General features: G+C 37.5%; 1 protein-coding gene across 1 annotated transcript in view; it reads left to right on the forward strand.

Moving 5' to 3' along the window:
- The window catches only part of NEBL (nebulette), a 92,310-nt gene that overhangs the window by 8,267 nt on the left and 58,572 nt on the right, over positions 1 to 25,471 (forward strand). Inside the window, 5 exon segments of the mRNA XM_071428843.1 lie at positions 1,439 to 1,549; positions 7,868 to 7,978; positions 15,635 to 15,736; positions 17,353 to 17,454; positions 24,112 to 24,219. Coding sequence (XP_071284944.1) covers positions 1,439 to 1,549; positions 7,868 to 7,978; positions 15,635 to 15,736; positions 17,353 to 17,454; positions 24,112 to 24,219 — 534 coding nt within the window.

A 25,471-nucleotide genomic window follows, 5' to 3' on the forward strand; every position in this document is an offset into this window, starting at 1 on the left:
CAGGTAAGAACAGCAGCAGAAGTTTCACCTGAGAGACAGCAGCTTTATTTAGGAATCGCTGGTTCTGAGTAATTTTTCTGTCCCTATGGCCCTTCAAAAAATTAAAATTTTGGTCCCTCATTTTTTGTGCCACTTTTATGATTATAATAAAAAAGTCCAAGTATCACTGTCTGAGGTTACATAAATTCAAAATTCTATTTCTGACATACAACAATTTGCTATGTGGCTTTCAGTATGAATGCATCAATTAAATACTGTTCTTGTATTTATCTTCCTGTTGTCTGAGAAGGAGTGGCATGTCCCAAGGGAAGTGAATCTGATGTAATTGCACTTTATAAGAGACAGACTATTGTAGTCTACAGATATACAGTATATAGAGAGTATTTATCTAATCTGTCTGATTCCAGCGAATCTGCTGCTAATTATTAATCAAAGATTTAGAGATATAAAAATATTCTAAAATTTTAAACCCTGTAGGTTTGATATTACCACACTTCTGAGCATGCTGCGTGTTTATTGCAGCATTACCTGAAGCCAATGAGGTGATGGATGGTTTATCTTGTAAATTACTGACCTCTAGTGTCCCATCACCTGTATTTGCAAATCTTGGACACTGACATTTTAACAGCAGTGAAAAAGAGCCCTCTGTTTTGGGGAACAGCAACAAATAATACAGCAAATTATTGATATGTATGCATATAATGCATTTGGGGAATTAGCCTTTAGTGAAGGACTGTATATTTCACAGTAAATAAGTGACATTAGTGTAATTGAAAATATTTTTGGTATTTATGATTACTTTCACAGCAGTGTTGCCATTACTGTTTTGTGAACTTGGAAGACTTAGAACTGAAGCAAAAGCCTCACACATTTTTAGCTATTGTTCTGGTACCTCTTGTAAAACCCCTTTGTGAGGAGCTGCCAATACTGAATACTGGAGGAGACACAAGATAAATAAAATGTAATTTAAAAATGAGACTGTAATATGAACAGATGAAACAGAAATGATGACAGGCAAACTTCAGTATTCCTCCCCTTTCTAGCTACATTTAGTTGCTGCTACTTATTAGTTGGTAAAATATTTATGGTATGCCTCCCATTTGCTCCCATTGTTCAGGACTCTGTAAAAGAGAAAGAAGAAAAGTAATTTTTGGATTTGAAAATGACCTGAGAAAGGATAGAAGAAACTGCCTTGCTTATTTTATTTTGTATTTCCATTAAAATTATTGAATTTAATTAGGAGATATTTTGCATTGCTTTGTGAATTAGGCACATCCCTAGAAAGTATTATTAAAGATGTTTTGGCTAGAAAGTTAGTGACAGTTAATGAAATTTTTCCATTTCTGTTCTCTGCCATTTTACTTACTAGAAAAAAATAAGTAGTATGTTTACTGTATCTTCATTTTTGCATTTTATGTCGCCTTTTTCTGCCCTCTAGGTGAAATATAAAGGAGCTGCTAAGAAAGACCTTTCCAACCCTCTCTATCAGCAGATGCCAGCCACAATTGACAGTGTATTTGCGAAAGAATTAATGCACCTTCAGAGCAAGGTACAACTTTAGAATTGCAAAAATGATTTTTTGATTAACTGTGTGTCAGAATAAGTACACTTTACACAAAATACTTGAAAGGACACTTGATTGTCGGCTTGATTTATTTGGGTGAACTTATCATCCAGAGTTTATCACTATAACTTCTTAAATTCAAAAACTGCACATTTTTAAAATGTTGACAATTTTACTTGCGTTTATTAAATATGCATTTAAAAGTTGGTAGTGCATTCATTGATCCAGTGAAATCTGTGAATACAATAAGGAATTGTATAAGGAACCCTTATAGAATGGGTGACTCTTATATAACTTTTCCCCGTTGGGTGTTGTATTAACATATATTAACTGTAATATGAAATATTTGATCCTGAAGGCAAGAGAAAAGAAAACTGCTTTAATGACTTCTAAAGGCACTTAGTGGTAGCAGCAAATGTATTTCTGATGATCTGCATACTACTACTTACAACAAATTTTATACAATTAAAATATGAAATCAAGTATATTGAATATGGTATAAAGCTTGTGAACAACCAGCAAAATAGTAAATTCTGGTTCAGTTGCCTTCAAGGACTTAAAAATATAATACACTAAGAGTAGGCAGGTGACCCTTCACTTCCACTGACCTCAGTGGAATTATGAATGTTAAGCACGTGTAATATGAACGAGGCTCCAGATTTTCATTGTTACTCATGAGAATTACATGGAATAGATGGTCATGGCTTTCCATCCACCAAGCATTTCCATGGTTTTCTTGCTTTTGCTTTCTCCTCTCTCAAAGATATCAACTACATATGGTTTAAAACAGCCAGTGCATGAAGGGAACACCCTTCTAAATCCATAATATTGATTGTATCTCAATATGCATTCTTGTAATGCAGTGACACTTTTTCAGACAAAGGAAAATATTAATAAAAAAAGAATGGACTAAAATTTCAGGACAGCTTGTGGAAAAATGTTTTGATATAAAACATTATGTTAATCAAGGCTATATTAAGCAAATACAATAACACATATTTTAGTTTTCAGAATTTGAAAAGGAACATATATACACACAAGTTAAAGCACCACAGTAGCTGAAATGACATTAATGTGACATTTCATTGTAAAGTGAGTGATTAGAGGAATTATAGTAAAAAAAAAATTGGGAATTGAACTTGTATAACATTTTTAAGACATTAGCTTGACTTATAAAACGTTAGTTAACTATTTTGCCACAGATTTACTCCCAAATTCATTCCAAATTATTGCATTCTACATTTGTTTACCCAAATGAGATTAATTAACATTGGTGATGTGGCAGAAAAGATAAATAACTGAAACTAAAAATGAATCCATTGATTCATAAAAAACCCTTTTAAGGAAAAGACTGACATTTTTATTTGGTAGTTTTTGAAGGCTTTCTTCAATCATCCAGCAGTTCTAGAGAAAAAAAATATGCATATAGGCTGAGTTATATTTAAGCAGAATTTTTTCCCACAAAATTCATACTATCCCCTTAGGAGTAGATGCATTATAAATCATAATATACCATAAAACTTAAAGATACGCTGACACATTTTTCCAACTTGTGGTTTACTGCTGCAATGGACCTGAATTTAATGCTACTTTGAGAGAGCTCTCAGGGGATTTTCTAGTGAAAAATCTTCTCCACAGTATTCAAATCTAATCCATATTGTGCCTATCACTGCAGTACCTAAGTAGCTAATACAAGGATTTCAGATTTCATCTGGGTCAGGATATGGCAGAGGGGGTTTCTGCTGCATCTGTCTAGCTGGGACTGTGAATTTACAGGTCATCACTTCAGGAGGAGGCTATAGATATTCCATAGGAAGGAGAGAGAACAGCACCAGCTGCCTTTTGCTCCAGCTCTGCTCCAAAAAGGCTGCTGCAAACACAGAATTGCAGTCTGTTTCTGAGTTGTAGTGAACTGATTTTGAAATAGTTCTGATTTACCGAGAGGTGGAAAATATGAGCGTGTGTCCTCCCTACCCACACTAGAAGAAATTTACACCTTTGACTCCCTTTTCATGCTTCTTGGATGCAATGCTGGGCTGGAATGCTTTTGTGGGCAGATCAAGCAGGACTCTCCTTGCTCTGTGGTGCTGTGTTCTTGGCAGGATCACAGCCTCACATGCCAAGCAGGCATTGGGAGTAGAGGATCATGGTGGGGAAGAAAGAGAGCCCCTGACCTTCCCCAGAGCTGGCTGCTGGCACAGGCTGGGTGCCTCTGGCAGAGGATCTTCTTACCCAGGTGCGTCCCCTGGGCTCTCCCCTGATGCAAAGTTTGCTCCTGAAATGGTGCTGCTGCTGCCCAGCAGCCCTGTCTTCAGCCTACCTATATCCAGCCCAGTTTAGTAACTTGATACACAGTTTCAAATCACACACATGATTTAGGAACTTGGAGGAAACTAGGGGAAATATCCTGTTTTTCTTAAGGAGTTATGCCCCCCCCCTCAACAGCTGCCCTCCACTGTCCTCTCCAGAGCCAACAGGCTGCCACAGCACCATTGACCATGTTGGCATTGTTTAACTCTTGTGGCAATTGTCAGTGATCTTAGCAGAGCCAGGATCTCCTCCTTCAGGGGTCCTGCCATGCAGTGTCAGCACTGACATAAGGATCTTGCTGTAATGGAGAGAATAGCACCCTGACACATGTGGTTCTCTTCCTGTGGAGCCTCTTCCCCATACTGGCTGTATTGAATCATACTCAATTCTGTCTTCAAGATACTCAGGAAAGCCTGAAACAAGACTTCCTGCTGGCTTTTGCATGAAACCCATGTTTACTCTTTTGTGTTTTTTGTACAACTGGCATGAGGAAGGAAATAAATACCTATAGAGAATGACATCTATCCAAAACTGGCAAAAAAAAATCCCAATGCTGTTTATGGGAAAAATGTTTCAGGAAATGAAAAACAAATTTCACAGTCCCACATACTTGGGTGGCTTTTATAATTTAAATTTTTTTCCTCCTCACAGAAAATTTGACTGTGGCCTCCTAAATGCCTTTCTTGAGAGTGAGCAGCCAGATTTCCCCCCTCTCTCACTTTTATCATAGCTGTCCCCAGGGAAAGCTAAAAAGAGGAGGAAGCCCCTGTCATCGCTGAATAACTTCACTCTCCTTACCAGCCTAAAAAGCTCTCATCAATTTCCCTGCTTTTCACAGTGAGAAAATAAATTTGATGTGAGCAGTCTAGGTAGGGAGCCTTCATTTTGATTTTTCTGAAAGGAAATGGAAAATTTTGGAGAAATTGCAATATTCCTATGGAAAATATTGCTGAAGAAAAATTCGTGATCATTGCTAGCTCTGTGCTAAATCTTTTTCTTGTCTGAAGATCAGTATGCTGTATACTTGCTTATGTAAAACAATATTTTTCTTAATAAGGTGTCACAAACAATGATAAAGGTATTTAAAATTGCTTGGGGGAAACAATGTTGAAAAAAAATAAGCACTTCATCACTTTTTTCATCACTTCATTTTTGCCATAAGAAGTGATTGCACTGTTTTTCTTCTTATCTAAAAGGGATAATCTTAAGCAAACTGAAGGCAGTTTAATTTTCTACTTTGTACAGGGCAATATCTCAAAGAGTCAATATTGAACAGTATTTCCTGTTTCTTTATAAAGGTGATGAGCCAAGAGAATCTTAATCAACGTTTTCAACTTCCAGAAGAAGTTTCAGAGGGGTTTTTTGTACTACAATAAAAATTTTGTTGTTTATTGTATCATTTGCAATCATATTACACATTATCAAATTGTTTTATGTAATTTTTAAGGGTTTTTATGGTAGGAAATGTCATATTCAGTATTTCCTCTCTTTTATGGTGGCAGGTATTAGTCTTCTGGACTTCTGTAGTTCTGTTTTACACAATTACATTGGATAATCTAATTCTCTACATGGAGATTAAAGTGATGTTTTTGGTGTTCTTGAACGTTTCCTTTTATGAAATCCTACTTTGTGGATTTTAAGTTCAGAGCACATCTTACTGACTATAAATGGAAATAAAAATAAAAATGTAATAGTGTTTAATGTATGCCAAAACAGGGGGCCAGTCAGAGCTGGGTTAAAGGAATACAAAACCTTCCTTAATGCAGCTTCCTATTGACACATTGGTGTAAAAGAGAGAAGAAAAATAAAAAATGAGTACTTACAAATTGATTCAATCTGAAGTCATAACCACTTAAATAATTGCCTTGTATTTCTCAAGTTAATAAATGGCACCACTAGAGGGTAAAGGTTATGTCAGTGACCTATAATGCTTGATCTCTGTGTAGAGTAGTTTCATATGTAGATTTGATTAAGGAAATTCAGTCTAGCTAAAACTTGAAAATCAGCATGAGTTTAGAAATAAATGTATGCATACTAACCTATAAAATAATGTTATTAAGAGTATTGATGAAATAATGATAAATATTTTTTCATGCTTACTTGGAAGCGATTTACAAGTCTGGGAATAGTTCTGCACTAAACTGTCCCAAACTAAACTAGACAGCCATTGAACCCCTCCTAGCCTAGGACTGCAACAAGACTACTTCTGTGAGTTAATGAAAATAGTGGGAAAAGATAGGAAGAACAGATGCCAAAGCAAGTGAAATATTGCTACATTAAGCTAAAGAAATGGACATCCTTTCCCAAGACAGCAGATACTCGTAATTTCTGCTAAATTTCTCATGCTGAGGGTTGATGTGTTACTGTGTTTTCATAACTTGGTTACATAGCCCATTCACCAAGGGAAAAATAGAGCTGTTGAACCAGCAAAATGGCAATGTAATAAAATATCTGTAAATTAGTAGATTTTGGAAGTAACCGTATGGGTCTTCTGTTCATAATGGCTGTTCTGTCCCCATAATTAAGTGGGGGACATCTTGAAAGTGACAGTGTAAGCAAGGAGAAATAGCAAAAGAGTTTTTGTGGCATATATTTTGTATAGTAATTCCGCTTTTGTGGGGGATCATTTGTTGGTGGAGCTTCAGTCGTGTTAAAGATGATGTGCTTTTCCATTTGCAAGACGTAACCAGTGTAGGCAAGTTACAGACTTTTTGTTTCACTGTCAGTTGTGCTTGTTCCTGCAGAGGGCTGATTGTGTTAGACTGGATAAGGAGGTGGCACGTTTTAAGGTTCCCTATTTGATACTTTTGTTCACATAGTAGCAGTGACAAAATACACTTCCCCCCTTCTTGTCTTAATGTCTCAGCCTGTATATCATTTTGTAATCTGAGATAGTCAGGGAAGATACTAACATATTGCTTTGGGCACACTACTCTGTAACTCAGATGAAATCTTGCTTTAAACAAAACCAGATACAGCATTTTCTCACAATTCCAGTGTCCTGTCCTGAAAGAGTCTGAATCTCTGTAGTTGAGAGTTTCCGTCTCAAAACTTTCACAGTATTCTTTTATTGCTACCATGGGTTTTTGTGTCAATCCTCCTCCTCCTAATCAGCTTTCCATCTTATTTAATACTTGCTGTTTTCTTATGGATTATTTTAATGCTCGCTCATGAGAGCTATTAGAGAATGAATTTTCTTAATGCTTGCTACTTTTTAGGCATCGGAACCTGGTGAATTTTCCTTAATATAAGTCTAAGAGCTTCTGACAAGGATAAGTGTAAGATCAGCTTTTCAGGCAGTTGTAGTGTGTGAGAGTGTGTGTGTAAGTATAACACAGTACAGTGAAAGATGGATGAATGCCCAACAGTGAGTTCCCCTCCTATTATAAAAGTAAAGGTGTTTATAAATTCACAATTCAATTCCATTTTCATTTACTATGATGACAATTGAATGTAAATATTATTTTTCTTTGTGAACCTGGGGCTAAGTCAAAATGCATATTGTGCTGGTTGCTTCCCAACAGTGGAAGAAATAGAACTGTGGGCAATGGGTTTATAATAAACAGTAAAACTGTTTGTTTATGACAAATGCATAAAATATTTTTTTCTCTGAAAATGGAGAATAATTACATAGCTGATTGCTTCAAGTGTGTTTAAAAAAACAAGGTGGCTTTTGATTATGTTTTCCTTGGGCTGTCTTCTCACCTTGTTAAGCTTAATTTTCTGTTTGTGTATTACTATTTCTTTCCCCTGTCTATTCATGCATCTGTTGCAATAACGTATGCAGAGAAATCTCACTGCTGACTGTGCCTCATATGTCTCTGTTTTGGGTGGAAGCTGCTCTCATTTCAGTGTTCTGGGCCCATGAAGGGGTTAAATTATTTATTAAGTTTCTTCCTGAATACAGGTACACTATGCCACTAGGTTTAACCTAGCTCATGTTATTATACCTGCTCTTCCCAGGTCACAAAAGTATAATGTTGCTCTTTTCAGGTTCTCTATAAACAAAAACATGATGCTGAGAAAGGATTTTCTGACTATGCGCGTATGAGGGAGCCTCCAGATGTTAAACATGCCATGGAAGTCAGTAAACACCAGAGTGATGTAAGTACTCTCCCATCTGAAATGAGTGTGCTTGTTTTGGGTAGATACATCTGTTACAGCTTACTGAAGTGAAATGGGCATGGAATATTTCCATATTTCCTTAGTTGCTATTTTTCATAAATTATTTGCTCTGAAGTCATTTAGGACATGGTGTGTGTATAATATGTGATGTGAGTAACAGTATGTGAACTTTATTCTGAGTGCAGTGGAAAAGGATAGTTACTGTTTATCAATAATAACTAAGTGCTATCACCTTGAAATAAAATTGCAGGCACAGGGTTTCTGAATTCACTACTTTTGAAGTGCATAAAGTTTTTTGTTTAAATGTACACCAGTGTTGTTTCAGTGTCTTCATCTGCCAGTACTTGGGTAGTTCTTCAGGGATGCTGTGTAGAGGAGGCAAGTGAGCTGTTTCTGCCCTGCTCTTGCACTCTTTTATGCATATGAATAAGTTTGTTCCTATCTTCTGAATATGTATCAAGTGAATTTTCCAAAGAATTTAATAGACAAATAAATGATTTATTTTAAAGAATTTGAGCTGTAGTGTTCAGTTTGATGCCTGCTCTGGTTTATACCATTTGACAGAAATATTTATTCTTGTAGTTTTATTTAGATAACTTACAAATAAATAGGAGTACTTAGCAGTATTTTGAAAGTTGATTGCTTTTTTTTCAGCTGCTTGTTAGCTTCCTGAAGTTCTGAAGGTTTTCACAATATCAAAGCCTAATAATGGTATTTATATTTCTTATTAGAATCAGGCCACATTTGATTTCATGGTCAAGCTAGCAAATACTAGCTCAATGCATCATTGCTTGGGGCAGAAATGCTGCCCTGATTATTCTTGAATGATACAGACCCAACTTTGAAAAAAAATTTATGTTAGTTTTAAGTTTTGTAAAAACTTAGTTGTAAGAAAAACAAATTTTAGGAGAAGATTGGTTAAAATAGTGATGGCATTTTAAGGGGTACACAAAGCTTGTAAGAAGAGCTGATGTGTAACCTTAAAAGTTATGATCCAGTTCCATTCTTGTTTAGGTAACCAAATCAATTGAGGCAGGCATGTCATTTTACAACACTTTTTTGTTAGATAAATGGGATATTTGTTTGCTGCTAACAATGTAGAAAACATAGCTTTGGTGTTCGTTTTAAATTATCTTATATTTACCCCATCTTCTCCTACTAACAGTGCAACAAACACTCTAAGGTTATGTGGGCTGAAAACTAAATGTCAGTGCTAAGATGTATGTCTGTGTGCAGAATCTTGACAGCTGGCTGCTGATTAAAAGGCTACTGGAAAACTTCAGGGAAGCATTATGTTTGAAGAATAATTTTTTCTTCTGCTGGGAAATACCTGCAATGGAATTCCCAGCAGTAATTTGCAACCTGCCTTGATTACAGAATTCCCTCTTCCTGTCAAACACTGTCCATTTCTGCTGTTGGAAGCATCAGGGTGTCATGCTGACAGAGCCTAGAGCTGGGAATGTGAATGCCTTTCCCCAGAAGCCAGAGGTTTTTTATTTACCTAGCAGTAGGAATGATGGTGAACTGCTAGGAAAGGAAATAATGCTGGAAAGAGAGATGTGAATCCCTCTCAGAGAAGGGACTAGGAGGAATATGAGACAAGTTCCTGTAGCAAATTCATCATACTTTGAGGGTTAGTATGCTAGTGCAAAACCTATTCCCCTTCTACAGCTGTATATCACCTGCTAATAGAATTAAGGAGAGCAGGTTACAGATGTGAGGATAAATGAAATGCAGTTGTTTCATCTTTCACCCTTAAAACAAGCAAAAAAAAAGGAAAAGGAAATGAAGGAAGATATGGGAGGGAAGGATGTTTTGATAAATGAGAACTTTTAAAGCGTGTTAGAAATAATGAAAAAATATGAGGGAAATTATTTTCAGCCTGAGCAAACTTCAAAAAATCAAATAAGTCATCCAAATGCAAACTCTAACCAGTTAATGTGTTTAAGAACAGATTCTTTCTGGTTGCTCATGAGTAGCTGCAGTGCAATGGACAAATATCTATCACACATAAGGGAGCAAGTCATGTAAATCTTGTCATTGCTCAGCAGAAGCACACATCTCTTGTGGGTAATATTTGGGCATCATGGTGAATAGCTGAGGATTTCTTCTTTTGTAAGTACAGGTTTAATTAAGAACCACGTGAGTTTTCATCTCGGAGTCAGAACATGGAACAGTGAGCATCCCAAATATGGAGCATTTGTCTTTCCAAACTTTTTTACACAGGGTATCTGTGTAATCACAGCTTTGAAAGTGCAGAGAAAAAGAAGGGAAACTACTGGGCAGCTAGAAGGACAAAGCTCTTTTATCCACCATTCTGCACAGTTTACCTGTGGGAGCAGAATGCATGTTTACCTACAATGCTCTGCCAACTCAATTCAACCTTTACATGGAGGGTTTGCATCTAAGAGGATTAGGATGTGTTTAAGACTATTTACTCAGCCTTTAAATAAAGCTGACATTTATACTCAACCCTGTGAAATGTCCAATTTCCTTTCAAAATTAAAACTGTATTCAGCTCACCATGCATTTGTGCTGACATTTTGAAACTGTCAAGTGCTGTAGGCCTTCACACCACTTTGAATATCATTATCATGCTGGGCATGTTTATAGGCATCATTAATACGTTTGGGCAGAAACTGGGTAACAGGGAAATACTGTAAAAACTCCTGAACAATGTGATAATGTCTAATAAAATAATTTTTCTCTTTTTCATACTTAGTCTGAAGAAAATTGCTCTCAAATGAACACAAGTAACTTTTCTAATGACAGGAAATATACTGCAAAAAGAATTGAAATACTACATAATGCTTGAAGGCAAGCATGTTTATCCAAACCAGAGTACTTTTCTCTATAAATTGTGTTTGTGTTTTGTGAAGTGAATGTTAATGTTAATGATGTGACTTTGGCACACAAAGTAATTTTCAGAAAAGTGAAGTAGGGACCATCAGCCTACTTTGTCTGTGCTGAGCTGATCAGTTAACACATCTGGAAGTTTCCAAACTTGGGACCAAAACTAAGTGGTGGTCTTAAAACAGTGCCATGTCACATTTTTGCTTTATGTGTATCTGAGTACCATGTGAATGGAAGGATGTAGTTGAATGGTGAAATGACATGACAACTACATTTCTAAAGCAAAGAAACCATGTGCTATGTTGGGTCCCTGTGGAAGCTGCACACAGCATTTGATGAAGGTACTCAAAGCTGTGCATCATGATTTTGTCTGTTCCATGACCTGGTCCATCACTGGGCATTTTGAATAGGAAAACAATGTTAATATTTGTACAGCAGTTTAAATGTTCTGCTTTGTTAAAATGACTCATTCTCCTCACAACACTAATGGTATGAAATAAGGATGTGATCTTCTGATTTTACAAATAAGGAAACTGCAGTACTCTCATCTGTGGACATTTAAAAGGCAGTTTGCACATCTGATTTTAAGGCCCAGGTATCTTTTCTCTTATGCTTATCTACAAAGAGTGCTTTTTTAGAAATATTAGTTGACAGCTGGGCAAACTTCTGATGTGTATATATACACTCTCCACTCTACATGAGATCAGTAATGATAATTTTTATGTTTCACTCACCATCTAAATTTGAATATTTAAGATGTCTATATTGTCTTAGGAGTAAGTTGTTTTTAATTTTCAGGGTATAGTGCAGTCACAGTCCACACACACAAAAAAAGTACATTCTTTCTGATAAAACCAAATCAGCAGATCTTAAAGTGGATGTGCTTAAAAACCATCAGTAACATACCCAAATGTTAATGTTTGTTTTGGGGCAGATCATGGTAAATTCAGGCTTCTTCTGTCTCTCTGTTCAGTATCTGTGTTAGAAAAATCACCATTCACTGACAAACTTTCTGCTGACAGTGGTTGTCAACAGCAGGTCCCCCTGGACCACTTCCAACTGGTGCTGAAAATGATGTTTACTCCTGGTGTAATTGGGACCAATCAATTTTAAGGCCCATTACTGGAAAGGATGACTGCATCAATCTGTAATGGGCCAGAAATGTGTTTGTCTCTTTTACACAAGCCGGAAAACAGTTTTCAACATCATTTGAGCAGGAATTAGAAAAGCTGTTGCCAATGATGATTGTCACCAGCTAGTCATTTTCTTAGTGTTGATGGACCCTAAAGTGTAGATGAGAGGAAAGAGGGCAGAGACACAGCTGACAGGCCATTAGTTAGTGGCCTTAGCAGCTCTTAGAAAATGCTAATCAGGGACAAACAGTAAGAGACAAATTCTTGTGCAGACAGGTGTGCCCAATTTCTTGCTGAATCCTTAGAAGGCAAAATGTGTTCATAGCTGTTTGTGCATATTTGAGTAATTTATTATGTATTGTTTGGACGAGTTTGGTGTTGGAATAAATGAGAAGATAAAAGATTTCAAGAAAGGTTTGAATCTCTTAAACCCAGGTTTGCTTGGCTCACTATGTAAAAGTTTCTGTTTGTTGATTGACAGTCTGAGATGTTTTGCAGCACTGTTAGGAATCTGTTTACTTTATGGCACTGAAGTGCATTTCACTGGTATTCATGTAAGGTGAAGCATCTTGCAGACCCTGCTGGAGTAACTAGATCAGCATGTTTATCCTCACTAGACCTTATGCATTTTATAAGAGCTTGAGGTTTGGCCTATTAAAATCAGTCTAGTAATTATGAGCAGGCCCTGAATATTCTCCATGCTTTGCAAAAACCAGTTGCAATTCACATTTGAGTATGTGGGTACGTAATCACATTTGGGATTAAAGATGAGAAATGATTTTGTTCCAATTATTGCTTCACAATAATATTCAACAATGTAACCACTTTTTATTGTAATTTCAAACTGGGTTGAAACCCACTTTAAATTTAGCTAGTATCTGTAATTTACTATTTTCAGCTTCAAAACTCAAGATGGTACATTTTTTTTCCTTTTTAGTTGCTCCTTCTTCCTTGCTTGCATTTCCCACTGGTTGGCCATAACTCTCCATTTGGTCTTTCACTGCTGCTCTAAAATTGTTATCTCAATTACTTTTCCTATGCAAGAGTCAGCTGGAACAATTTTTTTGTATACTGTGGTCCTCATGAAGTGGAGCAATTCTTGAGCCTTTGCTGATTTTTTGGTAAAGCCTGAGTGACCCTTTGAAGTGAAGATTGAGTAAGGACATTGTGTAATGCCTGGAAATTCCAGTCAGGGCATGAGCCTCTTGCCTGAACCAGCTCAGGACAAAAGATGGCTCCTTCTCTGGGAGTTTCCTTTCTTTTTGTTGTTTTTCCCCCCTCATGGGCTTCTTCACTTTCCATCTTCTGATGCCCATGGGTGCACACACCAAGCTGGTTGCTTTGCCCTGTCTACATCTGTTCCCCTGCTCTCTCAGAATAGCTCTGGTTTTACTGTTCTAACATAGCACTATTAAAAAAAAATCACTAGATGGAACAGAATAGCAGCTGTGTAATAGAGGCCAGCAGAGTGTCCCAATGGGAGAGGGTCAGCATCCAGGGATTGAGGTTATTCAGGAAATGGGAAACATATTTTTTCTTTCTTTGGCCTACCTCTGACAAACTACTGTTCTGCTGCATAACATTTTTATTCTCACTGGAGTATGACAAGCTGCAGAATGGAGCAAATATATATTGCAGACATTTGTAAAATGCTAGATGACTTTCCCTCAGACATAAGTAATAGGTATACTGGTTTAGGTGCAGGAAGAATAATAATTCACTCAGGGAAAGATATAGCAATTGGCCTTGCATCTAATATAATTGGAAATGGTGAAATATAAAGGACTGTCACTGTCTTATTTCTCCCCCCCCCCCCTTCCTTTCCCCGAAATTAACCACAATCCATTATTTCATGTACTATATGATCATGTCATTTGGGAGCAATAAGTGACCACATTTCCTCAACTTTATCACCACTGTTCTTGATTCTCTGATGTTAAATTCACTGCATTCCTAATTTCTATTTTGAGCACATATGCTGGCCCTTAATTTGCAATTTACATGGATCATAGGGTGCTATTCAGAAACCTGTTTCTGCTGCCTTTGTGGTTTTCACCTCACCTCATGTGGTCATTAGGATGAACAGCATATAATTAACTAAATTCATGTAAAGTCCTGAATTGCAAATGCTTCTCTCTACCTCTAGTTTCTTAAAAATTAGAGAAAATCTAAACATAACTAAAACAAAAGTTCCAGTGGTTTACACCAGCTGGAAGAATCAACTTTTGTTTTGTATGTATATGATAATTTGGGCTGAATGATCAAACCTATTTATTTGTTTCTTTTATTAGTGATTACACTTGTGTGTCACGGCAGATTAAAAATTATAAGATCTATTTGTGGGCAGGCAGCCAACAGTGAAGCCTGTTTAGCTTGTCTGCTTAGCTGAAGCCATATGGACGCAAAATTACTTTCCTGTTGCATGTAAAATATTTGCCAAAAAGTGAATTTTTTTCCTTTTCTTTTTGCAATACCATTTCTATGAAGTATATTTGTCACTGAATACTGCAGTTTATGAGTTTGTTGTATTGTACTCAGAGTGAAACTATACATTGGAAGTAGGAGCAGAGGTTATAATAAGAAACTTCAAGCTGAGAACTTTCTTGCTGGTGAAATACTATCTTGAGAGGTTGATTAACTTTGTGAAGCAACAAAAGAAAATCTAAAAGATTTCTCAGTAAAGGATGAAATATTCTTTTACTTCCTATTTCCTCTAAACTTTATTTTATGTTGTCCAACTTCTGTCTGAAACTTCAATTTGTCAGACGCTTTAGAATACCAGGGACAGAGTGTCACTAAGAATAATCCAGTAAGACAGCCCTTGGAAATTGGCTTAGATTGGCACATGTGCTAGAGCAGGAAAAAGTTGACAAACCTTGAGGAGGGAAAAGCAGGATGCCTTATGGAGCTCTATAATGTCCCTGAGGTCTATGCTGCTCCTGTGATCGCTTTGCTAAATGGAGAATGTTTGGACTCTCCTATCTGTGGTTGAGCCTTCTGGCCAAAGGTTTCTGAGCCCATTCATTATGGTAGTGGCTTTGCACAAACAGAAAGAGTCAGTTGTGTGCTCAACATGCTGGAACTCTCAGCCTTCTTGTTCCCATGATTGTGCAAAGGAGCAAGTCAGTGGTGTTGTGGGCATGCTGAGGTGGAGTTGTATCATTGAATTCCATACGAGCTACATGGCTGTCTAGTACTGACAGAGAAACTCCCTATGACAGAATTACAGTTTCTCTTCAGTGTAGCTGCAATCTGCTAAGCTGCAGTACTCAGTATCAGAGGAGGAGCTAATTTATATTAAAAATGGGTACAACATAGTAAGAAAACTCCTATACTCTTAAAAGTCCTGTAAAATTTTATGGTAAAACCTAATATTTGTGTCTTTGCAATGCTTTTAATTTTCCACTGTGCTTCTAAGCAAAACCAGTTTTCTTTTTCAAATTGTATTTTATGCTTCTGAATTTCTTCCTTATCGTGTTGCCTTGTGTGTGGGTCTTACCTTACAATCCCTGTCAAGCAGAACTCTATTGGAATAAATTCGGTGGAGTTCTCTTTAGTTTGATGTCTGATTTGACCAGTCATTCAAAGCTTATATGTAGACTTCAAACTTTATTGTTTATTTTAAACAAAACTGTATTTTCTTTGACAGGTATCTTATAAGAAGGATGTGCAAGACACTCATAGGTACACTGAAGTGCTGAACAGACCAGACATAATGAAGGCAACTGAGATAACAAAGATAATAAGTGATGTATGTTCTCCTTTTACTCTCTTTCTATTTATTAGACATGTAATTTTTTTTTCCCCAATTTTAATCAGATTTTTTTAGAATGCTACTGGAATTCTCAAATGTTTTGAACAGAAAATGTGCACCCCCAAATCTGCTAGGGAGATTTGATTAAATGAAATCAAACATAACCAAAACAAACCAGTCTTGCCTGGCAGGCTAGAAAGCCATAGGTTTCTCCTTTTTAGATGTTGACAGTATGAACTTTGAAATTATTGGTAATTGATGTAAGGACAACATGAAAATTGTTAAAGTTGGTTTTGTTTCATCTTTATTTGTGATAATCATTCTCAAGATAAGTCATGTGCTTGTATGCTATACTGCCCTTCAGAAGACATCCCAAACCTTTTTTTGCCTCGGTATGAGAGAAACTGGGATCCCAGGATACCCCTTCCTTTTGCCATCTCACCCAGCAGTGACAGGAAAATGTAATTCCCTGCTGTCCTTCCAAGAGCTGTTGGGATGCTGCTTCTTTCATAGGGGCTCTCCTCCCTGAACTCTCCTCTCAAATTCTTTGCCCTTCCACTGTGACCTTGGCTAACAGACAGGTGAAGGAGCAGTTTAAGAAGCAGCAGTGTGTGATGCAGTTCAGTATTTTATTGTAGACAAGCCAAACAATATATATACTTAAAGCCCTGAGTCAAGTTTTTAAGTAGTTAATTAAATGTGAGGCTGACTAGACACATTTGGAGAGACAGATTTAAGAGATTGAAATTCACCTTTCAATATTCAAGATTTTTTGAAAACCAAGAACTTCTACTAAGTGTTCTGCAGCATTCAAATTTACTAATTGCTGTTCAAATGCTCTTAGAATTAGAGTGGCTTTGGAACTTTTATTTCTTCCAGTCTATTCTTATGATGTGTCCTTGCTGATTCACAGTGCTTGAGTAATGCAAGAAGCCTGTTTTAGGCAATGGGTAATTTAGGTTGTGGCATTGCAAAGCACCCATTGTTGATTCATCTGTGTTTTTTTCCGATACATTGTGGGGAAAAATTGCAGCAGTTTGCATGGCAGGCAGTTCAGCTGGAGAGATCAGGTAACATTAACCTTGCGGGACTAATTCAGCTCTGTGACACCAGCGCAGTCTCACTGACATCCAGCGAGACCGCAGTGCTAAAACTGAGAGCGGAATTTGACCTCACCGTTCAAAAAAGTTGCCCCTCAGACTAGTTTTATTTCAAGACTACTTTCAGCTGCTGCAAATCATCTTGGGTTAACTGTAGACCCTGTCATAAGAAATGCTGAGCCACTGTGACTCATTCTGCCTTGATCGGGAGGACAGTATTTCTCTGGCTTAAGCTGTGCATTTGGTTAAAATTGAATTCTGTGAATGCTGCACATTGTGTTTTACAATTAATAAATATTATATTGTTAAGGAGCTGAACGCTGAGAAGGGCTTTACTCAGAGCTGATTAGAACAGTAGTCAACTCAGACCACTATGTGAGACTTTTTCTACTAGCTTTAATGCTTAAAAGCTAGTAGAAATTTTATCATTTTTCTTGATAAACCAAACCCAAACAATTTATTAGTGATTCATATCCCCCCCCCCCCCCCCCCCCTTTTTTTTTAATTTTTAAGGCAAAGTACAAGAAAGGAAGGGGAGAGCTGAATAAGGAGTCTGCTGTGCTTGGAAGACCTGATTTTGAACATGCTAAAGGAGTTTCAAAACTTTTAAGCCAAGTAAGATTCTCTATCATTTTACAATGATTTAATCCAAATATCTCATTCCTAGTAATGCAGAGAAATACTTACATTTTCAGATGATTATCTCTAATGGCCTTGAAGATTATGTTCTCAAACTTTTCATTTAGCATTGCAATGACTGGTAAATTTTGGATTCTTAGGAAACAAAATACACATTTTGAAGCAAAAATACAATGAACTTTGACTATAACTTGTCTCTTATGGAGATGGTGTATATTTATACAGATTTTCTAGGATTTCTAAAATATTAACTGTATGTAATTTAGAGGCAAATTTTGCTCCTCATTCAGTTTGAGTGGAACCTTACCCTGTGATTAATCCCACTGAAGTAACTGAGGTCTTTTGTGTAGCTGCTTGCTAATGTGAGTAATGGGATCTGAATTTGGCCTGACATGTAAACCACCCGCCTTCCTTCCCCCTGAAACTGAACCTTTTATGTACTACTGTTATATATTAACCTCAAAAAAAAAAGTCCTTAACTAAAAAGAAATCTGAAATAGAAATATTCCCTCTTCCTCTTAGTAGTTTTCTACTCATAAGATGTACACATAAGATCTCTACTACAGATCATCCTGACATTGTGAGAACAGATTTTTCACTGCTGATCTGTTTTTTGGATTTTTTTTCTTCCCCACCTCCTTTTTTTTGGTCTGAAGTAGTTCTTTAACAGTGCCTTGCATAATCCTTGCTAGTAATCCTGTCCAGCTACCCTTGGAGCTTTTGAAAACCCAGGAACTGCCCTCCTGTAAGAGGAGGATAGTGCCCTTTGATTGAAGAAGGCTGTGTCAGCCTTCTCAGAGCCAAAAAACCTCTCAAGTGTAAATAGTGTATATTCTAGGACAGACTCAATACCAGTGATATGTAAAAAATACCTGTGATTTGGCCAGATACTAAATGTCTTCCCTAGAACTAGCATAAAATGAGGATAATGTGTCATAGAGAATAAGCTGAAAAACAGTGCAGTGTCTGCAGGAGGTAGAGCTCCTTTTGCTGTTATCCTTAGATACCTGCTGCATTCACACCATTGTAAACTTTGAAGCATTACTCAAGGAGAAAAAGAAGGAAATAAATATTTTTTATTGCTTTCTTGGTGATGTGCCCAGAATCAAAATGAGTTTGTGTTTTTCAAATAGATTTCTGTCTTCTATTTTATAGTGGATCATATTCTCATTTCTCTGCTGATGGGCAAGTCTGCTAAGAGATTATTTTGTGTTTAGCATTGTGCAGGCTTGGAAGTCAGCCTGTACTTTCTAGCAAGAGCCACTGTGATGCTGCTCAGACCTGAGTGTCACTTACAGGAAATGGGGCTGTCATTTAGCAAACATGCTCAATGGTTTTTAAAAGGGTCCATATCCAAATTTAGTGTGTAATGTCCTTTATATCTACTCAATGGCTGCCTACCCACTCCTGTCCTTGCAGCTCACTCCTTTGAGCTTGCAGCTGCCTGTTTTTGCCAATGAGACCAGGCTGTAACCCTTTCCAATAGCCCTCTCCATCTTCCCAAGCCTGGTACCCGTGAGATTGTGGCCAACAATCACAAGTGAAAAATAACAGCTGGATCATGAGATCCTGCAGGCTGCTGAGCCAGCTACGTGGAAGGCTTCATCAATGCACTCTTTATCTCGTTTTTATTAGATGTGCTTTTTATCTTGGACAATGCAAGCTGCATCTGCAAATGCTTTATAATAGGGCCTCTTCACTGCCAGGAACTGGGATGGCAGCAGTTCTACTTGACATCTTCTGTGGAAGGCAGCATTCACTGTGCAATTTTAACTTCTTTAGAGAGTCCAAATAGTGCAGAAGGTGTGACAGGAAAGGAGAAGGTGACAAAATCTATCTTATATTTGGTTTATTTGTAAAGAAGATTCTTATTAAACCTTGGTGGTCTGAACTCTGCAGTCACTGGCCCTGGATCCAAGTTTTGGGATCCTTTCTTGCATTGTCCTCTCCTCAGTCTAAGCTGCTGTGGCTGCTTTGCAATGTGTGTGATGGGGACTGTGCTTTCAGAAGAGGGGGCAGCACCTCAGCCTGACGCTGTAGGGTGGAGGGTGCAAATGCTGGGCAGCTCTCAGCAGCAGGGAGGTGCACTCAGCAATTCCCCCATGTCCTCTGAAGGGAAGGCAGTGGCCATGAGTTGTCTAATGTTCTTATATATTATTTGAATAATTATAACACTTCGACACGATAATCATAAATCAAGACCACAGAAAAATGAAGATGACCCCTGTGTCCAAAGAGCTGGGTGGTGAGGCAGAATGAGGAATGCACCTGTGCTAGAGGAGAAAAAGAGATCTAAATACGGGTCAGTCATTTCAGTCCTCTTCCTGCAAGGATCATGAAACAGGCTTGTAACACTTACAAGATTTAAAAAGGGTAAAGTTAATGATCTCTTTATTGTCTCCAGACTTTCTGGCTTTTAGAGTTTCCATTTGTTTCTCAGAAAATGGGAAGATCATAAACTTTTTGTGTTGAAAGTTGATAATCTCCCTTAATTGCATGAATCTATAAGCTGCGACATGCAGAGAAATATTAGTTATTTGACCCTCACAGTAAATTTGCAAAGTTGACAATTCTGATGGATGTAATGGGAAGAGAAGATGATAACATGTTTTAATGTGGTGCATATGGGTAGGTAATTTAGGGAGTATAGAGAACAGGAGCAAGAAGAGGTCAGGCAGTGTGGGTGTAACGAAGGGAGAAAGCAATCAAGGCAAGCAGGAAAGCAAACAAAGCGAAGAAAATAGTGTTAATGTTTGACTGGCACTCAAGGCTCTACAGAAATCACTGTTTTCTCTCTCTCTCCTTTCTTTCCTTTTTATTTTTTATTTAACAAAGCTTTTGACAACAACAGCAGCAAAAATAATAGCTCCCAGAACTAGTATATTTACCCACAGCATGTGGTAACTCTTTTCTGTTGATTTTAAATGAAATTTAAAACAGAAACTGTGTTAGCCCTTGTGAAAACATTGAGCTTGTCAATTTGCCAAGTGTGCATTGTATAATTTGGGCTATTTTTTTCTATTTTTTAATTAAAACAAGCTCTTGTTCATGCCCTCTTTATGTTTTTAATGTGTTTTATTAGCTTTTTCAAAGAGCTGATATGAAGTATTCCTCTTATGGTGTTTAGCAACTGGTTTTAAGATAAATAATTTTGGATATTCATATTTGTTGCTGAATCTGATGCTTATTGTTTTAAGGATAAAACTGTTAGGGGTAGAATGTTTTTCAAAATGCACCTTCTCTGAGATTTTTCAGTAACAACCCGAAGAGCCTAGGATTTTCTCAGTCTTCTTTGCTTTAAACTCTGCTAGTGCTTTTAGCAATGAATGTTTCAATTTTGCTCTTTGTTTATGCTACATTTCCTTCAATATATATGTGCTCTGACAGGTTTTTTCCTTTTTTAAAGATGGTTTCATATGGTCATGAGGAAATGCTTTAGCTGCAAGTGTCTGCTTCATCATGGGATCCTAGTGGTTGAATGATTCAATTTTTGTAGTTTCTTTGTAAATCTGAACAGTGGGTGATGTCATCCACTTCTGAAACTGAACACTCCCTGTGTGAACAGCTTTGAACTACAGATTTGATTTAGGAATGTTGCTGCTAAGCTTCAAAAGACACTGCTCTGTCCAGCTGCAATTCTGACTTTTATAGGTTTTGGGCAAGGCTGATGAGAAGTTTGTTTATCCAGGCCTTATTTAATTCCAGTTTGGTTTTTCAGGGATGTTGTTGTGATAAAAGCCTGCAGAGTCTGCTCTTTCTTAAGGAGTCTTTAGAGAGCAACCTCCACGCATTTCTTTTAAATTAACCCCCACCATATAATCTCTAAAAAAATAAACAAACTTAAGACTTTAATGAGGATGGTAAACAAGTAACTGTCCTTTTAAGCCCTCATTAAAGTAAAGCTTTTGGTTAATGATGAAATTTTTAGGTAAGTGTCCACTAACAACTGTCAATTCTACTCCCACTTGCTTGCTCTTCCACCATATTATAGCCTTGCAAAGACCTCCCCCTTTCAGATGGTTTAGAAATCATATGAGGTATTTTTCTTCCTTGTTTTTATTCAGAACTCTTTCTCTCAGGCATGTTTCCTCTCTTTAAACTGCATTTACCCTGTTCAAAAGGATGATGAATTCTGCGTGGTTTCCTTCACCATGACTCATCCATGGGCTTGCTCTTCTTTCTTCACTCTCTCCCACCCCACGCTTCCTTTGAAAAGGGAGAAAGAACCAGAAAAATGGTAATAAAAGAGAAAGTGTACATCTACATAGCTGTCAATGCAACAAGTCCCCTATGGCAGGTCAGTTAAATGGCTGCTGCAGTGCTCTGGAGACACTGCCAGGGTTGTCTATCTTACTGCTGTGCTCCACTTTGCCCAGAGTGACCCGTGTGATGGGGAGGGGAGCCAAGGCAATGAGCTGAGCAGCCAGGGCAGGCAGCAGGGCCTGGGGCTGTAAGACAGCCCTACTGCAACCAGAACATTTACACTCACCTTGGCTGGGGGGTTCCTTTAGTTTTGAAACCCTCCTGGACATCAGGATATGGGGCCCTGTGACGACTGGGTTCACTGGTCCCCCCTCTGTCCTTCAGTGGCAGCAGTGTGATCTGAAGTGACTCTGAAGAGGGGCTGCTACTGGAACCTCTAGATTGAAATGTACTGCTAAAAAATTTTTAATGATGGCATGAAATGAAGATGGAAGATGGCAAGCCAGTTGTGAGGAGAGGTCCCTTAGGCACCAATGCTTTCCCACCTAACAAGAATTTCAATACCATGTTGTGCATTTGGTCTGTGTGCACTGTTTGAGGCATTTATTGGCCAGGAGAAGGCAGCCTGTAGTAGCTGGATGTTTAAAGTCTTATGCTTGGTGTTGTTGTGATGTGGGTAGAGGAGTAAAAGACAGTTTTGCTCACCCAGCTGTCTTGATCTCTGGCTTTTTGAATGGCATATTACAGCACTGCCTGATTTTCATTAGAAGGCAAATTTTGGATACACCTTTTAAGAGAGAAAAGCACTCTGATTTATTCCTTCACTGCTCATACAGAGCATGGATTTGCCTTTGTCTTTGTATTCAGATATATGCTTTTGCACTTGATCCAATGCCAAGGCAAATATCAAACAATATAAACCAGATGAATATACCAGAAGGCAATAGATACTCTCTTCTTCTGTTAGTGTGAAAGATTATGAAGTTCATCATGTGTTCAGATAAAGTTTCTCTTTAAAAGTAACAGTGTTTTAGAATTTCCTTACTTCTAAAAATTAACTAGGTGCTGGAATAGTAATATAGTGCTTGAACATACATGGCTGGTTCCTGTTTGTGTAGCTTAGTTTTGGTTTCTTGTTATCCTGATTATCTTTACCCGCAATGTCCACTATTTCATTAATGAGGTTGCATAAGCTGAATCATGTTGAGGGTCTTTTGAGGCAAGGAAGAACTGAAAAGGGAAAAAAACCCTCTTCCCACAACTAAGGCTGAGAAAAAAAATTGAAGATTGTTTGAGGTGGCTTAACCACTTTATCAGACATTCATGTGGGAATAGAGAAAAAAGGAGTAGGGAAGAATCCATGTATTTATTTAGTGCAGAGCGTGGTAAATTATAATGGATGTTGCATAGGCTCAGATATCAGGTGTCTGCCTAAACTTCATGAAAGCAGCATAATTCAGACTGAACTTTATTCTCCTCCATTATGCCCAGCTGTTGGAAAGAAGCAGACATGTGTGCAGAGTCTCCAGATGTTTGATGATCGCTCACAAAGGAAGCAAAGAAGGGAGATAGTGATTTGTTCAATTTCATATTTTTAGATTCTGAATGCAGTTTTTCAGCATGTTTTATGGAATTTTTGTGACTTATTTACCTTTACTGCCAATGTCTCCATATTTCTGTATTGCTTATTTCCTCTTACAAGTATTGTCATTCCCCCTTTTTCTTTGAGTGAGAAGAAAAAGATGATGAAGGTGATGGCAGGCAGTCATTTAATTATGCTTTCCAGCACTGTAATGAGGTGGGCATTATCCCCAAGAAAGGACTGTACTACAGAGGGATTCCTCAGTGTCCTCTGGGAAATTTCTGGCAGAATTAAAAATAGACTGGCAGTACTGGTGGCAGTCTAACATAGTGGGAGTGACATGTGGGCCTGGTGGTGGAAGTTTGATTCTGGCTTCCCACTTTCAAGCAGTTGAAAAATTTACAAGTGATTTGTTTTACAAATGTTTGAATTTATTCACCTTAGAATTTTTTTTTTTGTTAAAACCACAATTTTGGTGTTCATTATGAATCAACTGATTCTTTATTTGAGTACTGCTAGTCAATTTGACTATTGTTAGTCAAAGAGTTCTGTTTTATTTGATTACTCATGTGAGTCCTATGGTCTTGTTTCTGTTTTCTTTTTATACATCCCTCAGCACCAGTAATCACATATGACAATCTTAAAATTTTAGTAAACATCAGATATATAAAACTTAATTTGAAACCAACACAAGACTGTCACAGGTGTGGGTAAACTAAGTTTCTTTAAACTTTGTTTAAAGATTTATAAATAAAGTAATTGCATTTAATAAGCTTCTTTGTAGTCTGAATTCTCTGCCTTCTTTAAGTGCTACATTTTAACATTAGACATATTTGTTCTTGTGAAAGGTAAAATACAAAGAGAAGTTCAGTAAGGAAATGAAGAGTCACCATTACAATCCTCTTGACAGTGCTTCCTTCAAGCAAGCACAGATTGCATCCTCCTTGGCAAGTGATGTAAGTTAATTTGCTTTGTATTTTATGTGCATTTGCATCCTGAATAATGAAACATTTGTTCACAGGTAGAATTTATTTTTTTCATCCCCTGAATTCCTCTGAGTTACAATGTCTGCTATACAGTGTGTAGCAGGTACAGCATGTTACCAATTTCTTCCTCTGCTTCTGACTGAGGGCCTGAAGAGTTTTTCATAACCATTTTAGATGAGATTCGTCTCGCTTAATTTTGTGTGTCAAAAGGTGTGACCTCTTACTCTGAGCTAATTGCCTTGTACTTAGTCCCTTTTTATTCAGGAAAGAAATAAACATGTCTAGAGGTCAATTCTTCTCACCTGTTAGAAGTGCCTGTCTTTAGAGGAGCAAAGTACTGTCATCTCTCCAATGGTTATAGAAGGAGGTTACATGAGCAGTTCAGATTTGGATGTCTGTCTTTTAGACTTCATTCTTCTGGTTGATCTTCTCAATGGTATTACAAAATACAGCAGTGACTAAGTTCAGCAATGGGTGGCTGCTGCTGGAGGCAGACTGGAGAAAACATCTATATTGAGTGATAATGCTCTTGGGATGATATATTTAAAAGCATATTTAATGCTAAAAACGCCATCTCTTCTTTGAGGCTGTGATCCCAGACAGCCAAAAGAGAAGCCTTCATTCTGTAGTCCAGCATTTCTGAAGTGTGAGGTACTATGCAATGGGAACAGGAAAGACTGGCTCTGGGAAGCGTACAGAAGATGATGTAATGATGATATATTTCCAAAATCTAAATGTGTGGTAAAAAAAATCGGTTGAAGCAGTTATTATTATAAGAAATGGGCAAATTGAAGTGAGGAACATGATACATGTGGGGAAATGACTAAAGGTATTAGTTGAAAAGATTTCTCATCCAAGATAGGTAAGGTAGCTTTTCTTCCTGTAAAGTTGGGCATACAGGTCTTCAGGTCTACAGGTTTTCCATTCTCAGAAGAATGGAAAGTCCTGCTGTAGGCTGATGGGAGGTTACTTTCTGCTGCTTCATTAAATAATTATCTTTTGCCTTAGGTCACCATATTGCTTATATTTGCTGCAAGCAATCTATATTGGATAAAATATCCAGGAGCACTTCCCTTTAGCTGCTGTATATCAAACTTCTAAATTGGATGGTGTGATTCCTGAAGCTGGGGAAAAAGAATAAGAATTAAAGGTGTTTAAAATGAATAGACCCAAAGTCTTGAGGAAGATACTCTTGATTTAAGTAGGGAGTGGGAAGGGAGGG

The sequence above is a fragment of the Agelaius tricolor genome, unplaced genomic scaffold, assembly GCF_023055355.1.
Source record: "Agelaius tricolor isolate 1412-34295 unplaced genomic scaffold, bAgeTri1.0.p SCAF_6, whole genome shotgun sequence".
NCBI classification, from domain to species: Eukaryota; Metazoa; Chordata; class Aves; order Passeriformes; family Icteridae; genus Agelaius; species Agelaius tricolor.